Here is a 20,895-nt window from a genome sequence, read left to right as displayed (position 1 = left end):
TTGATTGTACAGCTGCAGAACAATGTCAACTGTACTGTGTAGATCAACCGAACATGGACAAAGATTCATGCCAGCCTTGCCATTTACAATCGGTTCTTGATCCAGGTCCAGCGACACCTCCATCACGGGCACATTCACGTCACCACATGGGGGATCCTGAAGCCCCGTCGAGGTTCACGCCACTGATCCTACCCGTCTCTTACAGCAAGGCCCAACCCCTCGGTCCTGGATACAGACTCCTGTAGTAAACAACCTGTCGGTGCTAGTGCCACTGGAGAACCAAACTGTCGGGAAGATCTTCCTGTGGGAAGAGACACCGGCGCATGGGAAAGGAGAAGCGGGCGGAGGGGGGCAGGTACATGATCTCGACCCCCCATCGTCACGCCGTGAGCTTATGCTGGCTCGCGGCACTTGCCATGAGGACAGCAATGCGGCGTCTAACATTTGTTTGGCGCTTACGACGTCAGGCAGCGATGGCGTATGTGATGGCCAGGAACTAGTTCTGCAGAGATGTTTGGGGGCGCGAGCTAGGCAGGTGACAGGACAGGGAAAGTAGAAGAATAGCACGCACGGCTCTCAACTGTGATAGTACTTCCAGGAACTTGTGATTTTTGGTGGTCAACTTTTTTTTTTTTCAGCTTCCGTCAAAGCTGCAAGGAAAACCTAGGTATTTCACAAAAGAAGTAACCAACAGAAAACGGTACAACCCTAGCTTTAAAATCGTGCAACTTCGGTTGTGATAAACAAGCTCACGTCAATGGCTGCCATGTGGTTGTAAAAGTTCGCCGATTTTTGTGCGCTGCCGAGCCTCTTATAGGCTATTGGGGAGCGCCTCTTCAGCCGTTGACTTTGCCCCAGCTGGCCGAAAAACCTTCTAGAACTGGAATAGGGCCGTTCCAGCTATTGCACAAAAAAAGCAATAAGGAACCTTGGAGCCAGGTTCATCTCTACGGAGAGAAAAATCATATACGGCGGCAGATGGGTCTAAAAGCAATGCTGAACGTGACGAAAACGGTCTCTTCCCCTCGCCAACGCCACGTGGTAGTTTTTTTTTTTTTTTTGTTTTAGCTTGCATAGTGATAGGCAAGGAAGGATTCGATACCTTGCCTTCACCTACAAAAAATGCGCTTCATATTGCCAGGGGCTGACAAGCTGTCTCCTATGGCCCGGGAAGTAAGCAAAATAGACTGTGGGATTGCAGATCGGCTCCATGGATGAACCTCAGCTATACTAGATGACTGAAATCATAGCATAAGTTTTGTTTACAAATATGCCCGTATACGAGAAGTCAAAATTGCCTGACCGCATACCTACCTTGGATAGCCATGTTCTCTAATCGTATTTGTCCATTTAACAATACCTGTGGAAAAAAAAAAAAAAAAAAAAAAAAAAAAAAACGATTGATAAAAGCATTGTATATAGATATCAATTATAACAAGTAAAAGAAAACACATTATTTTATTCTTTAAACCTACTTTCGCTTTGCAACAAGGAAACGCCTTGGATACCTCAAAATAACCTTGCCGTCATACATTGTACGATATGCCCTCGCAACACGTTCCAGATACTCCGCCTTGAACTCATCCTTCATCGCATCGGTAGGGAGCATAGCCATATATGGCATGAGCCCAGAGCTCTCGACCCAGGCGACAATGTGCTTCGCACTGGGCAGCACATGCGAGTAGGTCGTCTTCCAAATCTCCACCTCTGACGCGTAGGGCATAAAGGCGTCGTAGTACTCCTCGGCGAGCTCGATGGGGTCGAGATCCGGCCGCGAAGCCATGACGCCCGCATCCCGTACCTTCTTGGGCAGCGCGCCGTGGTACCCCACTCCGACCTCGAGAAAGATGTCCGTCCAGGGCCGGCCCGGCAGCAGCGCGACCTCGCGCATGAGGGCGTGCGAGGGCTCGTCGTAGTTGTCGGGCATCTGGAAGGCGAAGACGCCCCCGGGCCTCTGGGAGCGGAACAGCTTGACGACGGTGGGGATGCGCTCCGGGCTGCGCAGCCAGTGGAAGGCGGCGTTGGAGAAGAAGAGGTCGACGGGGTTGGACTCGCCGTCGCCTGGCACCCACGTGGCGAGGTCACCTTGCTCGAACTGGATCTTGTGCGAGGCCATGCCGCCGTCGGCCTTGGCGACGTCGGCGCGGGCGCGCTCGAGCATGGGCTCTGATGAGTCGACACCCGTGACGTCGGCGCCGGGCCAGGTCAGGGAGATGGCCTGAGTCGAGTTGCCGGGCCCGCAGCCCATGTCGACGATGCGCTTGCCGTTCATGTCGTATTTGGACAGGTTGTGGAGGAGGTCAAGGACCGGCTTCATGCGCTCGTTGTTGAAGGCGAGGTACTTTGTTGGAGACCATGCCTCTGGGGATTTTGGTTGTGAAGCCATGTTGGCGCTTGACGATGTGTTACTGCGTGATTGGGATGAACAATGGAAAAGGCGGTGGGTTGATGGTTGTGGTGCTTTCCTGAGGAATAAAAATACGTTTGATTTCTGGGTGATGATGGACCTTCGGCAGCGGCCCAGAGACGCCATTGAGTGAGCGGTTTGGTTGTTGAATATTGAACAGTAAACGAGGTTGGTAGTAAAAGCCTAGTTGGACAACTGCTTCCTTCTTGCTGCACTGGTTTGATTCTTCAGCGAGCCTGTAAGATCGATCAATCGTGGGATATTAACTTAATTTATAATGGTTGTGTCGTCGTCTATTGCTGACTATGTCATCTCGGCGATCGCTTGTTAAGTCCTCGGGGTTGTTGTTGTTGTAAACCATCATGATCACGTGATAGGACGTCGGCTCCGAGGCCAGAGCCGGAGCCGATGAGGTCAAAGCCGAGCCTCATTAACTGGCATTTTCTTAATTTGGCAGTCCTAATACCAAAGGGGCAAGTCTAGAATACCTTCTTATGAGCTCTGAAACTCCTCCAGGGACAAGCAAGCATATCATAGCCCGTCTACAAAGATTTGTTTGGCGGTACTATTTGAATGCAAAGGGTTAGCCTGATCAAGACTGACAATGGAAGTAAAGAAACTCGTCTTGGAGTATAACCAAGGTTTTTTTAATATCATTGATTTTGACCTGAGTCGTTTTTAATTGACAGTTATCTAATGTTCTTTCACGCTGCGTACATCTCCACGGCACCTAAACATTACCTCCTTGGGCTCTATTCATAGCCTTGATCACTTAAACGGCCCCTATCCTCAATCACAGTTTCCCAAACTCCAAATCACCTCGCACCACCTGTGAGCCAACCCCACCAGGAAGAGCTGCCGCCATCGTTTAGCCTGGGGATCTGACGCGTCTGGTGCTCCCGGAGCTCCTTGTTGATCTTGTCAGCCATGGCCTGGCCCTCACTCCTCGAAATCTGCGCCCCTCCGCTGACGGCACCCAGGACCTTGAGGTGCTCCTTCTTGAGCTCCTCGAAGCTGGCGTCGAGCTCCTTGTGCCACGGGTAAAGGACAAAGACCTGGAAGCCGAGCGCCGAGCTGGCCACGGCGAAGTTGGTCATGGATATCAAGCGTGTGATGAAGACCATTGTGGGCGAATGTGTCTTGGAATTCGTGAGTAGTCGTCAAAAGTTTAGGTAAATATGATTAGGTTCGGAAAGTTACCGTCGGGCGTGGATGTCAGACGGGCTGTAAAAAAAGCTGAAGTAGCGGTTGCTGGATGGTGACTGTTTCGAAAAGCTTTGTTGGTGATAATTATGGTGGGTAGTGTGCTATCTTGTTATTCAAAAGGAGGCTTCTTAATGGTAGAAAGTCCTGTTCTGAAGGACCTGAATAATCAAGTACGGACGTGTTTTGTCCCCGAGTTCTCGAGTAAAAAGGCGGTCCAGGATGTCTGGGAATAAAGCTCTTGCTGACAGTAGAGATTCTGACGGAAGTATGACTTGTATCGGCTGCGAGAGCGGCAGTAGGACCAACGGAAGAAAATGAAAGAAGAGCACGCCGGGGGAAAGAAAATGACACAAAATAAAGTAATGACCCGAAAGGGGCACTCGGGAGTAAAAGGCGGAATGTCATCCCTATTTATTACGAACCTGTTGGCAATAAAGTATCCAAAAAATCATCAAACTAAACCCACCCCCTTCCCACCGACAATTGCCTGTCCCAGTCTTCAGGCACACACACATACACGACAGGGGGAGGGGAGGGTGTTAGCCCGATCCTTCCCGGCAGACGTCACGGTCCACGAAACGGGCGGCTCTTTTTGGCTGACGAAAAGATTAATACTTTCAAGATATTTGCATGTGAGAAAGGGTGTTGTAGTAGAAAAGTCAGGGGCCTAGGTGTCATGGGCCGGGAACTAGGCCCACTGAGCATACTCGAAATCAGAAGAAATCACGCCACAATTTAGACAAGTTCCGGGGTTTCTTCGACAGGGGTCACCCCCCGTGACTAAAACCCGCCCCTCACACTTAAATCGGGATAAAGGCCAGCATCCCCGACCTCGGCGGACGGGAACAAACGGGCATGAACGGTTCGGGGTTCTTTAACCCATGAGGGTAAGTGGGTTGTTTTGGGCCTGCTGGACTGTTTAGGTAGAAAAAGGAAGGGGGGGAAGGGTGGAATCTCTTTCTTTGCGAAAGAAAAAAAAAAAAAAAACAGTTTGCCGATTAAAAGTATAGTGCCTTGGCTGTTTGTTCATTTACATTATGTACAGAAAGAGAAGAAAAAAAGACCAAGACAATTGAAAACACAGACCTTGTTGCCAAGGTTTGATCAGTGGGAAATTTTACGACCAAAAAGACGACGAGAGCCAACAGGACAGAACAACAAGAAGCGACAACACCGACTGACTGTAGAGCAACAACATACCACTGCAATTTTACACCACCAAATCACGAACCTTATCTAAACACCGATCGAGCCGGACCTCGACCCTCCCAATCCGATAACCCTCTCGAAAAAACAACCAACCAACCAAACCAAAACAAACCAAAACCAAACAACTCTCCCTTCACACACCACCCGACCACCACACCAGCAAACATGGGCATGAGCGACGTCTCCCCGCGACCGGGCTACAAGGTGACGCCGTGCCCTGCCAACCTGATCCCTCGCTACGAGACGGGGAAGCAGGAGGTCCTGTGGATCGGGTGCTCGGACAGCGGCTTCGAGGAGACCACGGTGCTCGACATGCCGCTCGAGCAGACGCTCGTGGTGCGCGACATTGCCAACATGGCCCTGCCCGAGGACACGGCCGCCGCCAGCGGCGTGCAGTACGCCGTAGACGTCCTCAAGGTCCGCCACGTCGTCGTCTGCGGCCACTACGAGTGCGACGTCGTCAAGGCCGTCGACCACAGGAGGGGTCTGCACGGGCCGTGGTTTAGGTACGCATGATTTTGGGATGGTCTTTTTTTTCTTTTCTTTGTTCTTTAGGGGGATCCAGTGAAATTCCGGGGGAGGAGAGAAAAAGAGGACTAACGCAAAAAAAAAAAAAACCCATGTATGCTTTTGGGGAAACAGCAAAATCCAAGAACTCAGGGCCGTCAGCACACCCGCCCTCCAAGCCGTCGATCAGGAGCACCGCGACGGCCGCTTCGTCGAGCTCAACGTCGTCGAGCAGATGAAGCAGATCCAAAAATTTCCCGAGATCAAGCGCGCCATGGAGGAGAGGGGCCTCAAGATCCACGGCCTGGTCTACAGTAGGACTTGGAACAAGGCCGTCAAGATCGAGCTTCCCGGGGAGGAGAAGGACTGGTTGACCAGCTAAAAAAGAAAAAAAAAAGAAGAAAAGGAAAAAAAAAAAAGCATCTTTGAGTTTCTTTGAGGGTTTAGGAACGAATAAACTAGAACTTTATGTTTATGAGACCCCAGCGTTTTTTTATGAGAACCCTCGATAGCGAAGTTTATAAGCGTGCAAATGTCAGTTTCAACAATCAAAGCACATAACCAAGCAAGCCAAGGGAGACTAACCAAGAAAACCAACATCGCCCACCCTCTCACCAACATTTCTTACCCCAGACTTTGCATAGACTAAGACAGACCACATTGGCTTTCACAAGACCACTATATCCCTGCTCGTCCTGTCATGTTCGTACCCGACAGCTCCCGCATTGTGGGGCACCAAGTGGCACGACGTCAAAAAAGCCACCCGAGGGTATCAAAGAAAATGTATCACCAGACCAGCAGAAGCAATGAATTGGAAACCGCACAGAAAAAAAAACCAAATTTCTCAAGTCGTTTCCAGTCAAGCATTGTGCAGTATAGCACTGCATCTCGCCCATTGCGTTTGTGAAGTCTCGAGTAAGCCCGTCTACGGGTTTTCCGCACCTACAGATATGTCAATGTCAAAGACTTTCAAATACAAAAATCAGGTAACCTATGAACTGTCATCATCACTCATAACTGCAGTACAAGAAAAAAAAGAAAAAAAAGAGGGAAATTGCAAGGCCAGTTCGTTGCCATTCTTTTGATCAGCTATCTAGACCAAATGCACCCAGTCTATTGGTGACCAATCAGTCGCAACCATGGAGGGCTACACCGAGTAACGGTCCATTCCATGGGGTATCTTGGCCAAGCGCCTTTGATTGCGTCAAAACAGAATGTCAAGATGGCCAAAAAGCACCCCTGGGAATTTGCAGGCAGGCGGTCTCAAACCTGAGAAAAATATGCAGCTAGTTGCAAGAGTGCAAAAAAAATCATCATCGGAAGATTTGTTTTTAGTAAAAAAAAACAGAACGACCCCAGAAAAAGCCGATATCAACCTCTCATGAGACAAGGGCATAAAAAGTCCTTGATATTTGCTCGGAAATAAGAAAACCCCCTCCTGGACGCCGGTAAAGGTAGTAGATCTTGACTGAACTCAAAATCAAAAAGAAGATAACGCAAGAGAGCCACACAGGCCATGATCAAGTGATTCAATCAGTGAGTCAATCGAGAAGAACAACAGGACGAAAAGTAGAAAAAAAATATTTGTGTATCAACGATGCGTGATAAAAAAAAAAAGGCTCCGGCGCATCCCTTTTCTAAAAATCATGAAATGGCGCTATATGCCAGTGTCGCCAAATCATTCCTTGGTGTGATGCGCTTTACACAACCAGTGTTATTTGTCAAGTTTTCACTTGTGGCATCAAAACTCGGCTAGATAGCCTTTGCTCTTTATTTTCATGATTTGCTCCTCGGCAGGAAAGGCCGTGGAATAAAAAGATTCAAAAACTCTATCTTCCTCCCTGAAGGCTGCCGACGAACGAAGGGTCCTTAACACTACCGCCGGCGTCGTCAAGTCCCGCAATCGGTCGGTTATAGCTGAAGCCCTGGAACTGGTCCTGCATTGTCTGTGAGAGCACTGGTCCTTCGACATAAGAGTCTTGTGGTGCCTCGGATGTGAACTCGGGGTCAAAGTTGGTCGTGTCGAGAGCATTGGCCTGTTGAAAGAGGAGGTTTGGACATGTTAGCAGGGGGAGGGCGATGTCTCGCATACAAACCAAATCATGTGACAAATAGTTAACTTACCACACTGGGCTTGAACGCCGGCTCATACTTCCGCTGCAACAGCTTGCGCCAATCTATGGCGTGGAAGAAGGGGTGCGACTTGATCTCGGCAGCTCCGCGTCCGCGCTCCGGGGATCCGAGACGGGTCTTGGGGTCGCGGTCCAAAAGCTTCCTCAGCAAGTCCTGAGCGGCAGGCGGTACTACCTCGGGGCCCGGGAAGTCGAGAGGCTGGTACAAGATCTTCTTGTACATCTCGTTTGTGTTCTCGTCGTAGAAAGGTGGCAGGCCTGTCAACATCTCATAAAGCAGCACGCCCAGGGTCCACCAGTCGACGGCCTTGTCGTATCCCTTGCCCTCAAGGAGCTCGGGCGCCAGGTACTCGGGAGTTCCACAGAAGGTGTTGGTGTGGTCCTCGTCTTTCATGTCGAGCTTGCACAGGCCAAAGTCGCAGAGGGCAATGTGGCCTTGGTAGTCGAGCAGGATGTTCTCGGGCTTCAGGTCGCGGTAGACGACGTTGAAGCCGTGCAGACACTCGAGCGCACAGATGAGCTCCGCGGTGTAGAACCGCGAACGGTTCACGTCAAACCGCTGCTCCTTCTGCAGGTGGTGGAACAGCTCACCACCGTTGACGAATGCCAAGACGAAGTAGAGCTTCTCGGGGGACTGGAAGGCGAACTTGAGGGGCACGATGAAAGGGTTGTTGATCTGGGCCAGGACGGAGCGCTCGGCAAGGGTGTGGGTGACCTCGGAACGCGAGATGATGTGTGCTTTCCGAATCGTCTTGAGGGCGTAGATTCGGTTCGTGTCCTTTTTGCGCACCTGCATGACCTTGCCGAAGCTGCCCTTGCCGACCACCTTGAGGAGTTCAAAGTCCTCGTCAAGCTTGAGCTTGCCAGTCCTATTGGCGACAAACTCAACGCCAATCTTAAGGCGGCCCGTGCCGTATTGAACGTCAGCCCACTCGACACCACTGAAACCGAGTGCCCGCTCCCGCTTGGCCCACTCGGCCTGGGCCTTCTCCTTGTCCTTCTTGCTCATCTTGGGATCCTCAACGAACGGCTGCCTCTCCTCAAATCGCGGCTGAATCCGGCAGACGCCTAGGAAAATATCCTGACTGCGTCCTGATCCGGGTGGTGCGTTGGGGTTTCTTATGTAGAGGTGGATCGTGAGCTCCGTGACTCGCGAGACGTCGAACTTGTACTGCGTGTTGGAACCTGCCCAAAGAGGGTTGTCGGGAGAGCCTTCGACCGAGTTGACAAAGACTTGAACCTTATCAAAGTCGATCAGTGCATAGGGCATGTACTTGCCCGAGAATCGACCGTGGTTTGTTGGCAGGGTTCCGAAGCCGCCGCCTGACGTCTGTGGCCTTCCGTTAAAGACACCAGGACTTTTTTGTGACGAGCCGGGTCGGACCGAGCCAGCGACGCCAAAGCCATTGCCGGTAGAGACCGAAGACGAATGTTGGTTACCGATGCCAAACGCTGCCCGATGCTGCTCCGGTAGCGAAAAGCCTTGGCCCTCATGTATAGTAACCACGAGGATGCCTGGTTTTGAGGGCTTAACGACCGGTGCCTGGGTTAGAGTTTCTATCGCTGATCGGAGGGATGGATTCTCGAGTTAGCGTTTGATGCATCGGTTTATAAGCCTGAGCTGCTGGAGCGAGGATGAGACATACCGACGTTGCTCTCATTTGTCGGCGTCGCCGCTCCCGAGATTCCAGAGTCTCCACTCTTGTCATCTTTGTCGGTGATAGTGGACGTCGAGGGTGATCGGGAAAAGGTATTTGACAGAGTCGTAGTCAAGTGGGTTTCCTTGAGCTCTAGCAGGTGAAAGTGAGAGTAGTGTCAGCGTTGATGTGATTACTATGGCAGTGTGAAACCTTGTTTTTTTTTCTCCAACGGCGCCAAAGCAAGTATCCGGTAGATGCATCTCTAGACACCATCGCCAGATGAAGAAAATGTGACCAGACAAAGATGAGCAGAGGGCAAGTTCCGTCTGGATCAAAAGCAGTCAAAGGCAAGTATTTACGAGATACGCACTCTTTGTCAGCTTCCACGACATGTTGGGCGAATCGTGGTCCCGAGACCAGATAGATGACGAGGGGAGATTCGTTTACGTAGACAAGGCGGGAGGAATGTGGTCGATGCAGACGAGGAAAACAGAAGTTGAGAAGTGATCTGCTCTGCCTGCTGCTGACGAGCTAAACAGAACAGAATGGAAGAGGTTGAATTTCAAAAAATGGGGTATCGAAGTCTTGGGCAAAAAGTGATGGAGGACTGATTTTGGGTAACTGTAAAAAGTCCCAAAAGTCAGTCTTGGTCTTTGGGTGCGAAGTTGGACTGTGGCCGACCAGCGGTGGAAAGTTGATCGCTGACTGACCCCTTGGATCCGGCACGGATTAGTTGGTGCGCAACAGGGAGGGGTTCCAGTCTGTCCTTGGTGGGATGGCTTGGATGGATGAATGGGGGTGGGTTGACAGAAAGCTGGGCAGGGTAGTATGGAGGCCGAGGCGGACTGACTCCGCACAGTCCAGGACCGTGGCTGGGGGCGTTTGGGACTGTTAGCTTCGCCTGCCGCGTAAAAGCAAGGCCAACGGTTTCTTCTTACTGGAGGGAGCCCGGCAATTTGGAAATACCACCTAGGTACCGTAGACTGGTTGTGTAGGTAGGCGCTCCAAATGTCGTAAATCAATGGAAATCTATCTACCTGTAGACTTTGGTTGCTTTGGTTTGGTTGGGTTTGGCAGAATTGGTAATTGCAGGGGCTATTGCGGCGTACGACTGAGGCACATCCGACATGAGCATCAAAATCTACGGGTACGTACGTACCTTACTTAGTACATACAATACAACACTTTGGTAGACCTCATCAGTTGTAATATTGATTTTCTTCTTCTTCTTCTCTTTACTTTCTGACCCTTCTCTTCTTTTCCGGCTGTGGTTCAGGGGCAAATGGAGTTCCTCTTTTTCGCTTCTTATTCATGGATAATGGGCTTGGGCAGGGTAGAAAGAAAAAAAGGAGCTCAGACTTGTCCATGTGGCGATCTGTTGGGCAAAGTGGAATCTATCTAAGGGGCTGTCTGTACCTTTGCTGCGTAAGCTCAACTTTCACATAGTACCTGCAGATTTAGGCAAGTACCTTGGCTCGGGTTGCTGCTTAACTATCGGAGGGAATTCGCAAACCACCATCGGCTGGTTTCCACTATCAGTCTAGATGACACCTATGGTCACAATTATCCTACGGAGTAGATATATAGCAGACAAGCCACTTCGCCCAAGTTAGCTGAAGTTGGTGCAGTTGCTATTTATTGATGCAGACCGTCGTCGGACGACTACCCGACCGTGCACCCTTCAGCGGATTACCCTAGTGAGGTTCATGTACAGCAAGCAGGTAGGTACAGTCCCGATCCGGAGGTCATCGGAAAGTTTGAACCCTGAAGGAGATCAATTCTTTTCCCCCTTCTTTTCCCCCCCAACGCTTCGCTTCGTCGTCGCCAAGCCTGAGTCGGAAAACTGTCCCTTTCAGTGAACTTATGGCATTTTTGTCTCCCTTTCTGTTTCCCCCACGCATGGAAACCTGGTGGGATTTATCAGTCGGTACCTGCCTGCCCTTGGTAAATCCCTCCAACAGAGTGGGAGCCCTTACCTAGAAAGAGCCACTCACGATGAGGAATGGGATTTGAGACCCGGCCTGGTTGATTGGAATTCAATTGAAGCTGACCTTTTTTTTTTTTTTCTTTTTTTTTCTCCCTCTCCTTTCCCCATGTGTGGGGTCGATAAAAACCGCGCTATACAATACAGTACCTTGACTTGCTTGAGTACCTACAGTAGATTGGTAATCCTGGCCCCTGATTCGGCGGGGTTAGGTGAAGTTTGGGAGTACTATAATAGTAAGTAAGTTTCGTAACATTTCGTGTAATTTTGGTCAGCGCCACTGTGGTTTACTAGTATGTACCTGCGGGTCCACCCAGCGGGACCGTCGGAACTGCAACTGAAGGACATCCAATGTACTGTGGCCACTCCGTACCTAGGTGAGGTACTTATGTCTCGCATGTTGGGATCGACGCCAGTGGTCTTGTCTAAGTTCTCGGAATGCAAAAGTCTATTGTTGGTTTACAGGGAAGACTACTTGAGGCCGCGACATTAAGAATAGAACAGAATCGCATTTCGAATTTTATTGCAGTTGCTTTTCGTATTCTACAGCTAAATCAGTGGCGCTGCCTTGGTCACTTCGTCGGTCCGTAGCGCCATTGGGCACTTCGAGACAGATGCCTGCACAGGCCCGACATGTGGCAGTGGAATCTGTCCACTTGACGACTCTCTCAACTACGGCTACTTCAATCCACTTGATCCAATCCCCCAGACCATGAAGGGACTGTCTTGGTGCAGAATATGGGTAGAAAGACGGCACACGGCTTTCTGTGTGGGCACCGTTGAAAGGATTTTTAGGAGTCCAACTGAAGCAGCTTTCTAAACGGTTCGAAGACCAAGTCGACATGGATATGGACCGGCAAAAATCGTGGGAAGTGAGGCAAGAAGCGACTAGCAAGGGATATATGCCAACAATTCAAGTATGCGATTGCCACTTTTTTATAGATGCTCTCACGAAGCAGCACCGCCGAGCGAATAAAAAAAAACCCCCACCAGTCTAGGTAAATGCTGGCCTCACACCACGGTTGGCGCTGTCCCAATGCCGATCTGACGAATCACTCGGGTCATCCACGGGGATATCAACCTCTCTCCTTATCATGACATCGCACGGTGCACCTCGGGTTCCTTGTGCTCTTGCTCTGCCAGTCGCGCTTCTTGAGATCTCTCCTGTTCCAAACACTCACAGCTGCCGAAGGCTTCAAAGACGTTCTTGGTACTTGGGCTGCAGGCTGTGATTATGGAGAGGTCACGAACGCCTGCTGTCAGATTGCAGGTGGCAATATGAGCCAGGTAAAGATAGTGAGGGCTGCAGCCAATTCACAATATTGTAGCTGTCTGCATCCATACTGTTTTCGAAGCAGGTTATAAAAACCCCAAAATTATTTCTTTTTTTTTTTTTTTGGTTTCAGAAGCATTGCCAAGACGGATCAAAGGAGGATCGAAGAAAAAGGAACACGAAGAAGCTTATTTCAGGTGTGTGCAATGTTTACATTATTGTGTACGGCTGAACGGTCAAAGTCCCAGACGGCATGTCTGGGATATTCAGCAGCAACAAACATCCATCCTGCCCAGAAATAGACCGGAAAAGCACACTGAAGTTCTGTGCCAATCTGTTCATGGTGACCAACAAGCCAACACTATATTAACTTGCCAAGCTTCTTGCATAAGGTAGGTAGGACAGTGGATCCGATCGAAAGGAGCGCATTGGATGACAGCTTTTCATCGCAACAACCAGCTGAAAGCCCTGCAAGCGAGTGCTTTTGGTGTCAACAACTTGCAGTGTAACATTCCACCATGCCGGATCGACAGTAAAATCACTACCTATCCTGGCCGGGGAGACACAACATGGCGAGAAAGGGCCGAACCGCTCTTAAAACCAGCTTTAAGAACGACTGGCTACGGAATATTATCTGCTTGCATTGTCGTTGCGTTCATTGGCTCTCATCACACCACAAATCACATTGCGTACCCGGATTAGACGCCCACCGGCTGGCAGACTACGCTCATGATCATGACGTATCTCGTTGTAATCGCGATTATGAATTTTTGGGCGCTTCCGGGTCGTGCCGTGGTTTGAGCTGCCTCGCGGGGATATTGATCGTGGTTTTGTTTCCAGTCGTTCCCCTTTTGCTCTGGGTTATGGCGCTACGGAACAGTCTGGACATCTTTTTTAACTAAAAGCAATGTCGGTAATTGGGTGACTCTATTTCTTGCAATATCAACTCCCTTGGTCACCATCTATCTCGTCATTGGTAAGGCTTTGGATCTTTCTGAAGAATAAAAATGATTATATCGGGAAAGCAAGATAGGGCTGACATCCACGCTCCATCTTCATCAACAGCGTTCGAAATACTATGCACCTAGGCGAAGAAACATGCAATCTAGAGCGAGCCCGTGACTGTGGGAATGTTCTGAGGCCGCTTTGCAAATTCTGTCATGGACTTAATCATGGTGATCAACTTTGGTGTAAATGACAATCATGAACGCAAAGCGCTCGATAATATCGAAGTAGACATGCAAGGTCTCCTGGTGTCCCTACTTAAGACCCCATGCCTCCTTGACAAGGTCAGCCGCCTTTTCACCAATGGCATATGCGGGCATCTGCGTGTGTCCTCCGTTGAGGGTGGGCATAATGCTGCAGTCGGCAACGCGTAGACCCTTGACGCCCTTGACCCTCAACTTGGCGTCAACAACGGTCTTGGGATCGTCTGTCTTGCCCATGACGCAGGTACCGCCCGGGTGGAAGCCTGTTTTCATGAAAGCAAAGGGAGTTAATACAACAAAACCCACATTGACCAGTCATTTTCCTGCTTTCCGTCACCACCGTCCCACCCTGGAAAAACTTACAAGTTGTTCCGGTCTCCCTGACAAACGGAATCCAGTCCTCCCGCGTCGTGTATCTGTGATGGGTCATATTACTCGGCCACCACCCCTTGACGACGCCCCTAGTCCCCTTGCCTTCCATGACGATTTCATTGGTAAACCTGCACGCCTCGGCCATGACCTCTAGATCGAGCGGATCAGCCAGATAGTTCTTATCCACGACCGGGACGTCCTTTGCATCTGCGCTCCGGAGCGCCACGGTGCCGCGAGACCGCGGCCCGAACAGCATGGGCACGAGGCAAAAGGTGTGCTGGCCGCCGACGGGGAAATCGGTGTAGCTCGTGGGCCCGCCGTAGCACTGGATCGACAGGATCTCGACGTTGGGCTGCCGCGGAGTGAGGCCCATGGGGTCGCGGCCGGGCTCGCGCGGCGCGTCGTTCCAAACGGCCGAGTCGGAGAGCCGCTCGTCGAGGCGGGCGAAGGCGGCGCAGCCGACGGGGAATCCCGCGAGGATGCCGGCTTTCTGCTCCTTCCAGAGCGCGTACGACTTGGCCAGCCCGTCACCGTGGAAGAGCTCCTTGTCGACCGTCAGGCCTTCCTGCTCGGTCTCGTAGATCAAGAAGATGATCTTGCCGAGTTTTATTTTTTTTCGTCGTAGTCAGCGGGGAAAGAACTTGTTTTTATTGGTGGTCACAAGGTCTGAGATTCGATCAAGGGTGGAATTTCTCACCAGGTGGTCCATCAAGTTCTTGCCAACGCCTGGCAGCTCCACCAACGTCTTAATGCCAAACTTGCCCAGCTCCTCCGTTGCGCCGATCCCAGAGCGGTTGAGTATGTTGGGGCTGCAGTAGGCACCGCCACTAACAATAACCTCCTTACGGGCTCTCACATCCATGATAGATCCATCTGCCTTGACCGCTCGCACCCCAGTGGCTCTGAGCTCCCCATCAACCCTCTCAATAAAAACTTTATCGACAAGAGTCTCGGTCATGATCTTGACATCACCCCGCGCCCGCGCCTTGTTAGTGATAAACTTTGCAGCGGTAGATCGTATACCATTGTGCGCACTCCTGAGCATGTGTCCGCAGCCGTGCGGGGTGTCGCCGTGCGTAAACAAGTCGTCGTCAAGCGGCAGACCCTTGTCGACGAAGGACTCGAACAGCAGCTTGGAGATGGGCGCGAGGTCGTACGGCTCCACGTCGAGCGGGCCGTCGGTGCCATGCTCGGAATCGCAGGCGTCGAACCAGTCCTTGCCGTGGAAGCGTTCGGCCTTGCGCATGTAGGCAAAGACTTCCTTGCCGCTCCAGCCCTCGACGCCCCAGTCGTCGTAGTCCTGCCGCGACCCGCGGATGCAGAGCGTGGCGTTGCACCCGGAGCAGCCGCCTAGGAACTTGCCGCGGGTGAGCTTGACGGTCCTGTCGTTGACGGCCGGTCTGGGCTCGCTGGTGATGTTCCAATCTGTTTCTTTTTCGAAAAGCTGCGAGGACCTTTTTCAAAGTGGCACGGATAGTCTGTTAGTATATTTTCTTTGATGACTGCAATATCATATAGCAAAAATAAAGACAAAGAGAAGGAAGATGAATACCCTCCAACCATGTGTACATTCTCGAGGTTTTTGGAATCTTGACCGGCTTCTATCACGAGGATGCTGACATCTGAGCACTCAGAAAGCCTGCCGGCAATCACGCAGCCCGAGGTGCCGCCTCTAGAGATTGGTTTGTAGAAAGTATTTATTGGTTAGCGATCGGGCAAAAGCTGTTGCAATGTCTCATAACTGCTTACCCGCAGATGATAAAGTCATAGATTTGGTCCTGGTCCAGGGAACCCATATTGACCGTACTCACACGCAAGCTCTACGGCTTACCGTGGTTCGAAAAGGATGCCTCAGCAAAAGCAATGCCACCAAGGAAGGGCTTTTTGGGCAGGAGCTTTATAGTATCTTGGAAAACTACTAGACATTACTTAAGTACCCCAAGATGCAAATGTCGGACCCTCGGAAAGAGATGGAATGTGATATATAGACATGATTTGGACCCCTTGGGATAAAATGACATGTGCAAACGCCTTGCATATTTCAACAGGTCTAGATGTTTTCTCTTTCTTGGCCGTAGATAAGGGATGACCCCGCACTCTCAACAGTTTTTTTTTTCTTCTTTTTGATCGACAATTTCGAACGGGTTTGCAAGATTATATTTCTTCTTCCCTGAATGGCCTCGGTCTCATACGCTCGTCGGTTGTGGCCTATAGTGGCCATAGTAGCCACTCTATATGCGGTGCAACTGTCGTCAGGCTTACGCCAAGACCTCGTCTCGGACTTTTTGTTTCCCTTTGCAACTGGAATGAGGGTAAAAATAATCCCACTGTGCTCTTTGTACCATGAGACGGAAAATGCGAGCGTGTCAGCCTTAAACGGCATCTTGTCGGATGACAGATAGGGATAGGCCAATCCAATGTGATTTAAGATAGATGTTCAGCACTCAGGACAGACGGCAGACTTCTGAGCCGCACATCAGTCGGGGCAATCACGAACGTCAGACCAAAAGTGGCTCGGGCGTTTTTTTATATATATTATTTTTTAGGTTTTCATCCGGACCTGTACCAAAGAGATTAGACTAAACCGAAAAAAAGAGCCATCCAATTTCGTGCATCAAAGTTTGTCCCTGCAACCACAACACCTCACGACTTTTCCCTCCTCTGAATCCGTATGTTGGCAGTCAAATCCGGCACCCTGTTCATCCCATACCACATACTCGGGGTCTTTTGGCGCTGAGAAATATCGTAATTGAGCACAATGTACGCCATGATCATCTTCAACTCCAACGCGGCAAAGAACCTGCCCGGGCAGGCGTGGCGGCCGTGGCCAAAGGCCAGGAACTCGGGCTTGGTGGTGGGGAAGGCGTTGCGGGCTCGTTCGACGTACGACGCGGCGTCGTCGGCCCTCGCGTCCGAGAACCGAAACGACCTGAACTTGTCGGCGTCCGGGTAGACGGCCTCGTCGTGCAGCACGCCGTACGCCGGTAGGCACACCGTTCCCCCTTGCGGCACGTGCAGGCCCGACGGGGTGGTGACGCCGCCCGGCGCGACCACCTTACGCTCCATGCCGAGCGTGACGAACGAGTTGAGCCGCGCGCTCTCGCGGAAGACCGAGTCGAGCTTCTCCATGCGCGCCAGGGAGCGCTTGGTCCAGCCGTGCTCGGCCACGACGGCGCTGACCTCGGCGCGCAGCTCGGCGGCGACAGAAGGGTCGCTGGCGGCGAGCTCGAGCACCGCGGCCGTCTGCGTGAGGGAGGAGGTGTGGATGGCGGCAAAGTTCAGCATGAGCGTGCGGCCGGCCAGGATGTCGAGCTCCCACATGGTCGGGTTACCGCTCTCTTTGGCGTGGCGGATCGTCCACTGCAGAAAGTCGTTTGGCTCGCCGTCGGTCGTTCCGAACTTGCCGCCCTCGGACTCGGCGTCCCTGACCCGAGCATCCCAGGCCGCCAGGCGGCGGTTCACCTCGGGCGCGATGGCACGCTTGTAGCGGCGCAGGCGGGTCCTGGCGGCGAGGGTGACGATGGGTGCGAGGACCGGGCGGAGTGGTTTCCAGATGAAGGTCAGCAGCTGCGCCGAGATGGGGAGGTCCTGGGCGCAGGCGGTGCTCAGCTTGAGGAAGTCCTCGTCGCGGCTAAAGGAGTCGCCTAGGATGATGCGGGCCGTGACGCCGGCGATGATGCGCGTCGTGGTGTCGTAGAGGTTCACCTCCCTGGATTCACCCGGCTTGTCGCCCCAGCACTTTTCGAATCCGAACCGGACCTCGTCGAGCATGTCGGGAACTAGGTTTCCGAGCTGGCTGTTCAGCGTCACCGTCACGACGCGGTTGTTGGCAGTGTCGTGGGCCAGCCTGCGGTCCAGGGTCGTGTGGTCGAGCTGCAGCGACTCGTGCGCCGCGAGGTGGAAGCTGAGCACATCGTCGGGCTGGTTCACGAACCACTCGATTTCGGAAAGCGGGAGCATTACGCTGGTCCGGTGTGACGCCGGGATGATGACGGGCTGGCCTTTGTATTTCTGGTAGCCCTCGCTGAGGCCAGTCTCAAAGTCGACAATGTTTCTCCATCTGGCCTGCAGCATGGGGAACCAGTCGCCTTCTTTGGCGCCGACGATAGGCAGATCTGGCAGCTTGGAGGGCCTAAGTAGGAGGTGATAGAGAATGTATCCGACCAGCAGCAGGGCCGGCGCAGCCACCGCTGGACGCGCAAGGAGCTCAAGCATTTCTTTTTTATTGTGCTCTGAAAAGACCAGACCGCGATTTTTAAATGTTCGTTTGTTGGCAGATAAATAACTGCGAGTGCACGTGGACAGCGACAGGCTTTAACAAGCTGAACTATGGGTACATGGATGAGATAAATTGGACAACTAAAGACCTCTTAGCTGGAGCAAAGAAAATGAAAACTACAGGTGCAGACTGGAGAGCCCCTTAGACCCACTGTCAGAAAGAACTGCTGGCCAATATTACCCCTGTTGCACCCCTTGGATGATACGTTTGAGCATCATATTGACCAGTTGCTTCCTGCCCTTGATGCGCATTACATAGGTACCTACATACAGACTAGACTCTAGCATCGCCAATGACGCACTCCAAAACCCGAGGAGAAACGCTTCCTTTGTCTCGGCAATTTAAGATCCGTTCAGCAGTTGAGCAGCTAAACTCGGTCCCGAGCAAGAAGGACGGATAATGTAACGTCGCCCAACCACTTGGGGTACTTAACTAAGCAAGCCAAGTTGCCCGATCAGTGTTCATTCAGATCACGATATACTATACTACCTGAGGAATTTAAACACCTACCTAGGTAATCAAACTTGAACCAACTCCTTTTTTTTTTTTTTCTTTCTTTTTTTTTTTTTTTTTTCCCCCTTTTGAAGTGAGCTCTGGCATGTCTGGGTGGCACAGATCACAGCTGCGCAGATGGAGGGCTACCCCGCGAATAGAAACAAATGTTGCTTGGCAACGGTGTCGTCTTTTATCGTGCACCTTCCGTTTATAGAAGCTGAAAATGAATGCCAACTTACCGTACCAAGTGGCTGACAAAATAACCGGGATACCAGGATTGGTCTTGACCACTTAGACAACAGGCATTTTTGCCATAACTCCGTAGTTTCAACCACGCATATTTCCTTCAATTCAAAAGGTAATTTAAATCGGAAAAAATGAAGCTTACTTCAGGAAAGCGTTTTCATATCCTTATTCACTTACATCATTTTTGCTTTTTACATTGAGGTGGTTATCTGGTACACGCTTTGGTGTCCCGGTTATTTTGTCAGCCACCTGCATACCTACCTTGACCTACCTACCTAGTCATGGTTATGCGTGATTTTGGGTCTAATGACTTGGGCCTTCCTGTGCGCATTTGGTTTGGTTGCAGTATACCTTAGCACGCAATATTACCTTCCCCAGAACCTTACTATTGGTAGTATACCACAGGAATACGATACCACAGGAATACGAGATCCCCCGCTTTCGACATAAAAAAGGAGTAGCAAACAATAACGCCTTGTTTAATTGGTCGGTAAATACAGATTGAAACTCACCCACGAACCAAATCGTCCATCTAATATATCACCCGGGTTTCCCCCGCAGATTTCTTCGATGCTGCCCAATACGTCGAGCGTCCATCTAGGCTGAGGAGTGCAAGGCATTTCAAGAGGTTCCAGGACCGCACATCCAATTCTCGGCATGGCGTACACCGGCGAGTATACAGAATTCCCCCTCGAAGCACCTCCAAGCGACGTTGTAGACGTCCCAGTGCACGAAGAAAAAAACAAATTGAGGCAATCGATGTCGCAGCCATTTCTTTAGCCCCCAGCGAAGCGAACGACAATGGGGCTGTAACCGTTGAGGTCCCAGGCTCTTGGGATCGTCAATGTGCAGAATTTCCACTGTATCACCGCTTTCTCTTCATTCCATGCATCCGTGTGCTCGCTGTCTTCCCATGCCCTGCGGTCGCCGGGGACCATTTTATCCTTCCATGCCTTAATGGTTCCGTGGTACAAATATGAAATGGACAGCGAAGTAAACCCATACAGGTCATTTCGGTGGGTCCTCGAAGCCAAGTTCGTGTTGAAACAGGAGCCGTTGGACCACGCACGTACCAAAAGAGCGAATGATGAGGTGGGCGAGGAGCCTGGCTCGAAAGGGCAATAAACTGTATGTTGGATCTCCACTCCAACTGTCATTTCCTGGTTCCATTCGGGCCAAAATTGACAGAACACACGCAGATTCAGGGGGTTGGAATAGGTTAAGGGTCTGGTCCTTTGTATCATGCGTCTTGGCCTACTTGGCGCAAAAAATATTGATCTTCTTTTGTATCCACTGCGGACGACATCGCACGTTTTTTTTTCTTTTTGAAATACCTCGGTGTCCTAAGGATTGGCAGCTTTACCGAAAGTCCACAAAGTCTCATGTTTTGTAGGAACAGCCTCTACCCCCTTGAACACCCTCACTTTTCTGCTTTGCAACGGTGATCTTTTTCGCCTTACATGCATTGTTCTTTAGGGTCACCGCATCAAGATGCGTCCAATACTAATCTTCACTTTCTTTTCCCATTTGCTGGGCTCGTTTGTGAGGTCGCATCCAAACCCGCCGGCCGACGTCCAGGTCGATCTCATCTTTCCAATGGCAAGCCGAACTTACGCGCCTACTGAACGGTTCCCAATCGTTTTCGTCTTTCGCAACTCAGGTCAAAATCTCGATGAACGCACTCCACATTTTTCTTGGGGTTAACAGCCACAGCAACGCTACATGGATGTCGAAAAATACAAAAAAAACCCTTAGTGGAACCAAATTTCTAGATAGTATACAGGCTGAAGACTGGGCGACAATGGAAATGCCACCGCCCGGGAACGCCTTTTATATACACCGCCCCTGTCAGCATTCTCAACATGACCGGTGGTACAGACACAATTTACGTCTCCTGGCGCCTCAAGTTGGATGAAAGATGCTTTCTCAACGGCACT

General features: G+C 51.1%; 6 protein-coding genes across 6 annotated transcripts; 1 reads left to right on the top strand and 5 right to left on the bottom strand.

Moving 5' to 3' along the window:
* Positions 1-1,471: 1,471 nt before the first annotated feature.
* Positions 1,472-2,386, bottom strand: PgNI_01038 (uncharacterized protein; the record flags this gene model as incomplete). The annotated part of the gene is made up of 1 exon (XM_031121115.1): positions 1,472-2,386. One exon carries the CDS (start codon positions 2,384-2,386, stop codon positions 1,472-1,474), a length of 915 nt encoding a protein of 304 aa, XP_030987829.1.
* Positions 2,387-3,222: 836 nt separating this feature from the next.
* On the bottom strand, positions 3,223-3,531 carry PgNI_01037 (uncharacterized protein; the record flags this gene model as incomplete). The annotated part of the gene is made up of 1 exon (XM_031121114.1): positions 3,223-3,531. The coding sequence occupies one exon, from the start codon at positions 3,529-3,531 to the stop codon at positions 3,223-3,225; it is 309 nt and encodes a 102-aa protein (XP_030987832.1).
* Positions 3,532-4,388: 857 nt separating this feature from the next.
* On the top strand, positions 4,389-5,944 carry PgNI_01036 (uncharacterized protein). Its single transcript, XM_031121113.1, has 2 exons — positions 4,389-5,328; positions 5,465-5,944. The coding sequence occupies exons 1-2, from the start codon at positions 4,988-4,990 to the stop codon at positions 5,709-5,711; spliced, it is 588 nt and encodes a 195-aa protein (XP_030987833.1). The 5' UTR covers positions 4,389-4,987; the 3' UTR covers positions 5,712-5,944.
* Positions 5,945-6,933: 989 nt separating this feature from the next.
* Positions 6,934-9,848, bottom strand: PgNI_01035 (uncharacterized protein). Its single transcript, XM_031121112.1, has 4 exons — positions 9,472-9,848; positions 9,108-9,251; positions 7,454-9,024; positions 6,934-7,365 (listed from the first exon to the last, which is right to left on the bottom strand). The coding sequence occupies exons 1-4, from the start codon at positions 9,491-9,493 to the stop codon at positions 7,159-7,161; spliced, it is 1,944 nt and encodes a 647-aa protein (XP_030987830.1). The 5' UTR covers positions 9,494-9,848; the 3' UTR covers positions 6,934-7,158.
* A 3,557-nt stretch (positions 9,849-13,405) lies between these two features.
* Positions 13,406-15,734, bottom strand: PgNI_01034 (uncharacterized protein; the record flags this gene model as incomplete). Its single annotated transcript, XM_031121111.1, has 5 exons — positions 13,406-13,829; positions 13,930-14,533; positions 14,636-15,392; positions 15,491-15,610; positions 15,688-15,734. 5 exons carry the CDS (start codon positions 15,732-15,734, stop codon positions 13,618-13,620), a joined length of 1,740 nt encoding a protein of 579 aa, XP_030987831.1. The 3' UTR covers positions 13,406-13,617.
* An 847-nt stretch (positions 15,735-16,581) lies between these two features.
* PgNI_01033 (uncharacterized protein) lies at positions 16,582-18,153 on the bottom strand (the record flags this gene model as incomplete). The annotated part of the gene is made up of 1 exon (XM_031121110.1): positions 16,582-18,153. The coding sequence occupies one exon, from the start codon at positions 18,151-18,153 to the stop codon at positions 16,582-16,584; it is 1,572 nt and encodes a 523-aa protein (XP_030987836.1).
* Positions 18,154-20,895: the final 2,742 nt, after the last annotated feature.

This window comes from Pyricularia grisea (assembly GCF_004355905.1).
Source record: "Pyricularia grisea strain NI907 chromosome Unknown Pyricularia_grisea_NI907_Scaffold_1, whole genome shotgun sequence".
Classification (NCBI taxonomy): Eukaryota; Fungi; Ascomycota; class Sordariomycetes; order Magnaporthales; family Pyriculariaceae; genus Pyricularia; species Pyricularia grisea.
This window is presented reverse-complemented; position numbering and strand designations above follow the sequence as displayed.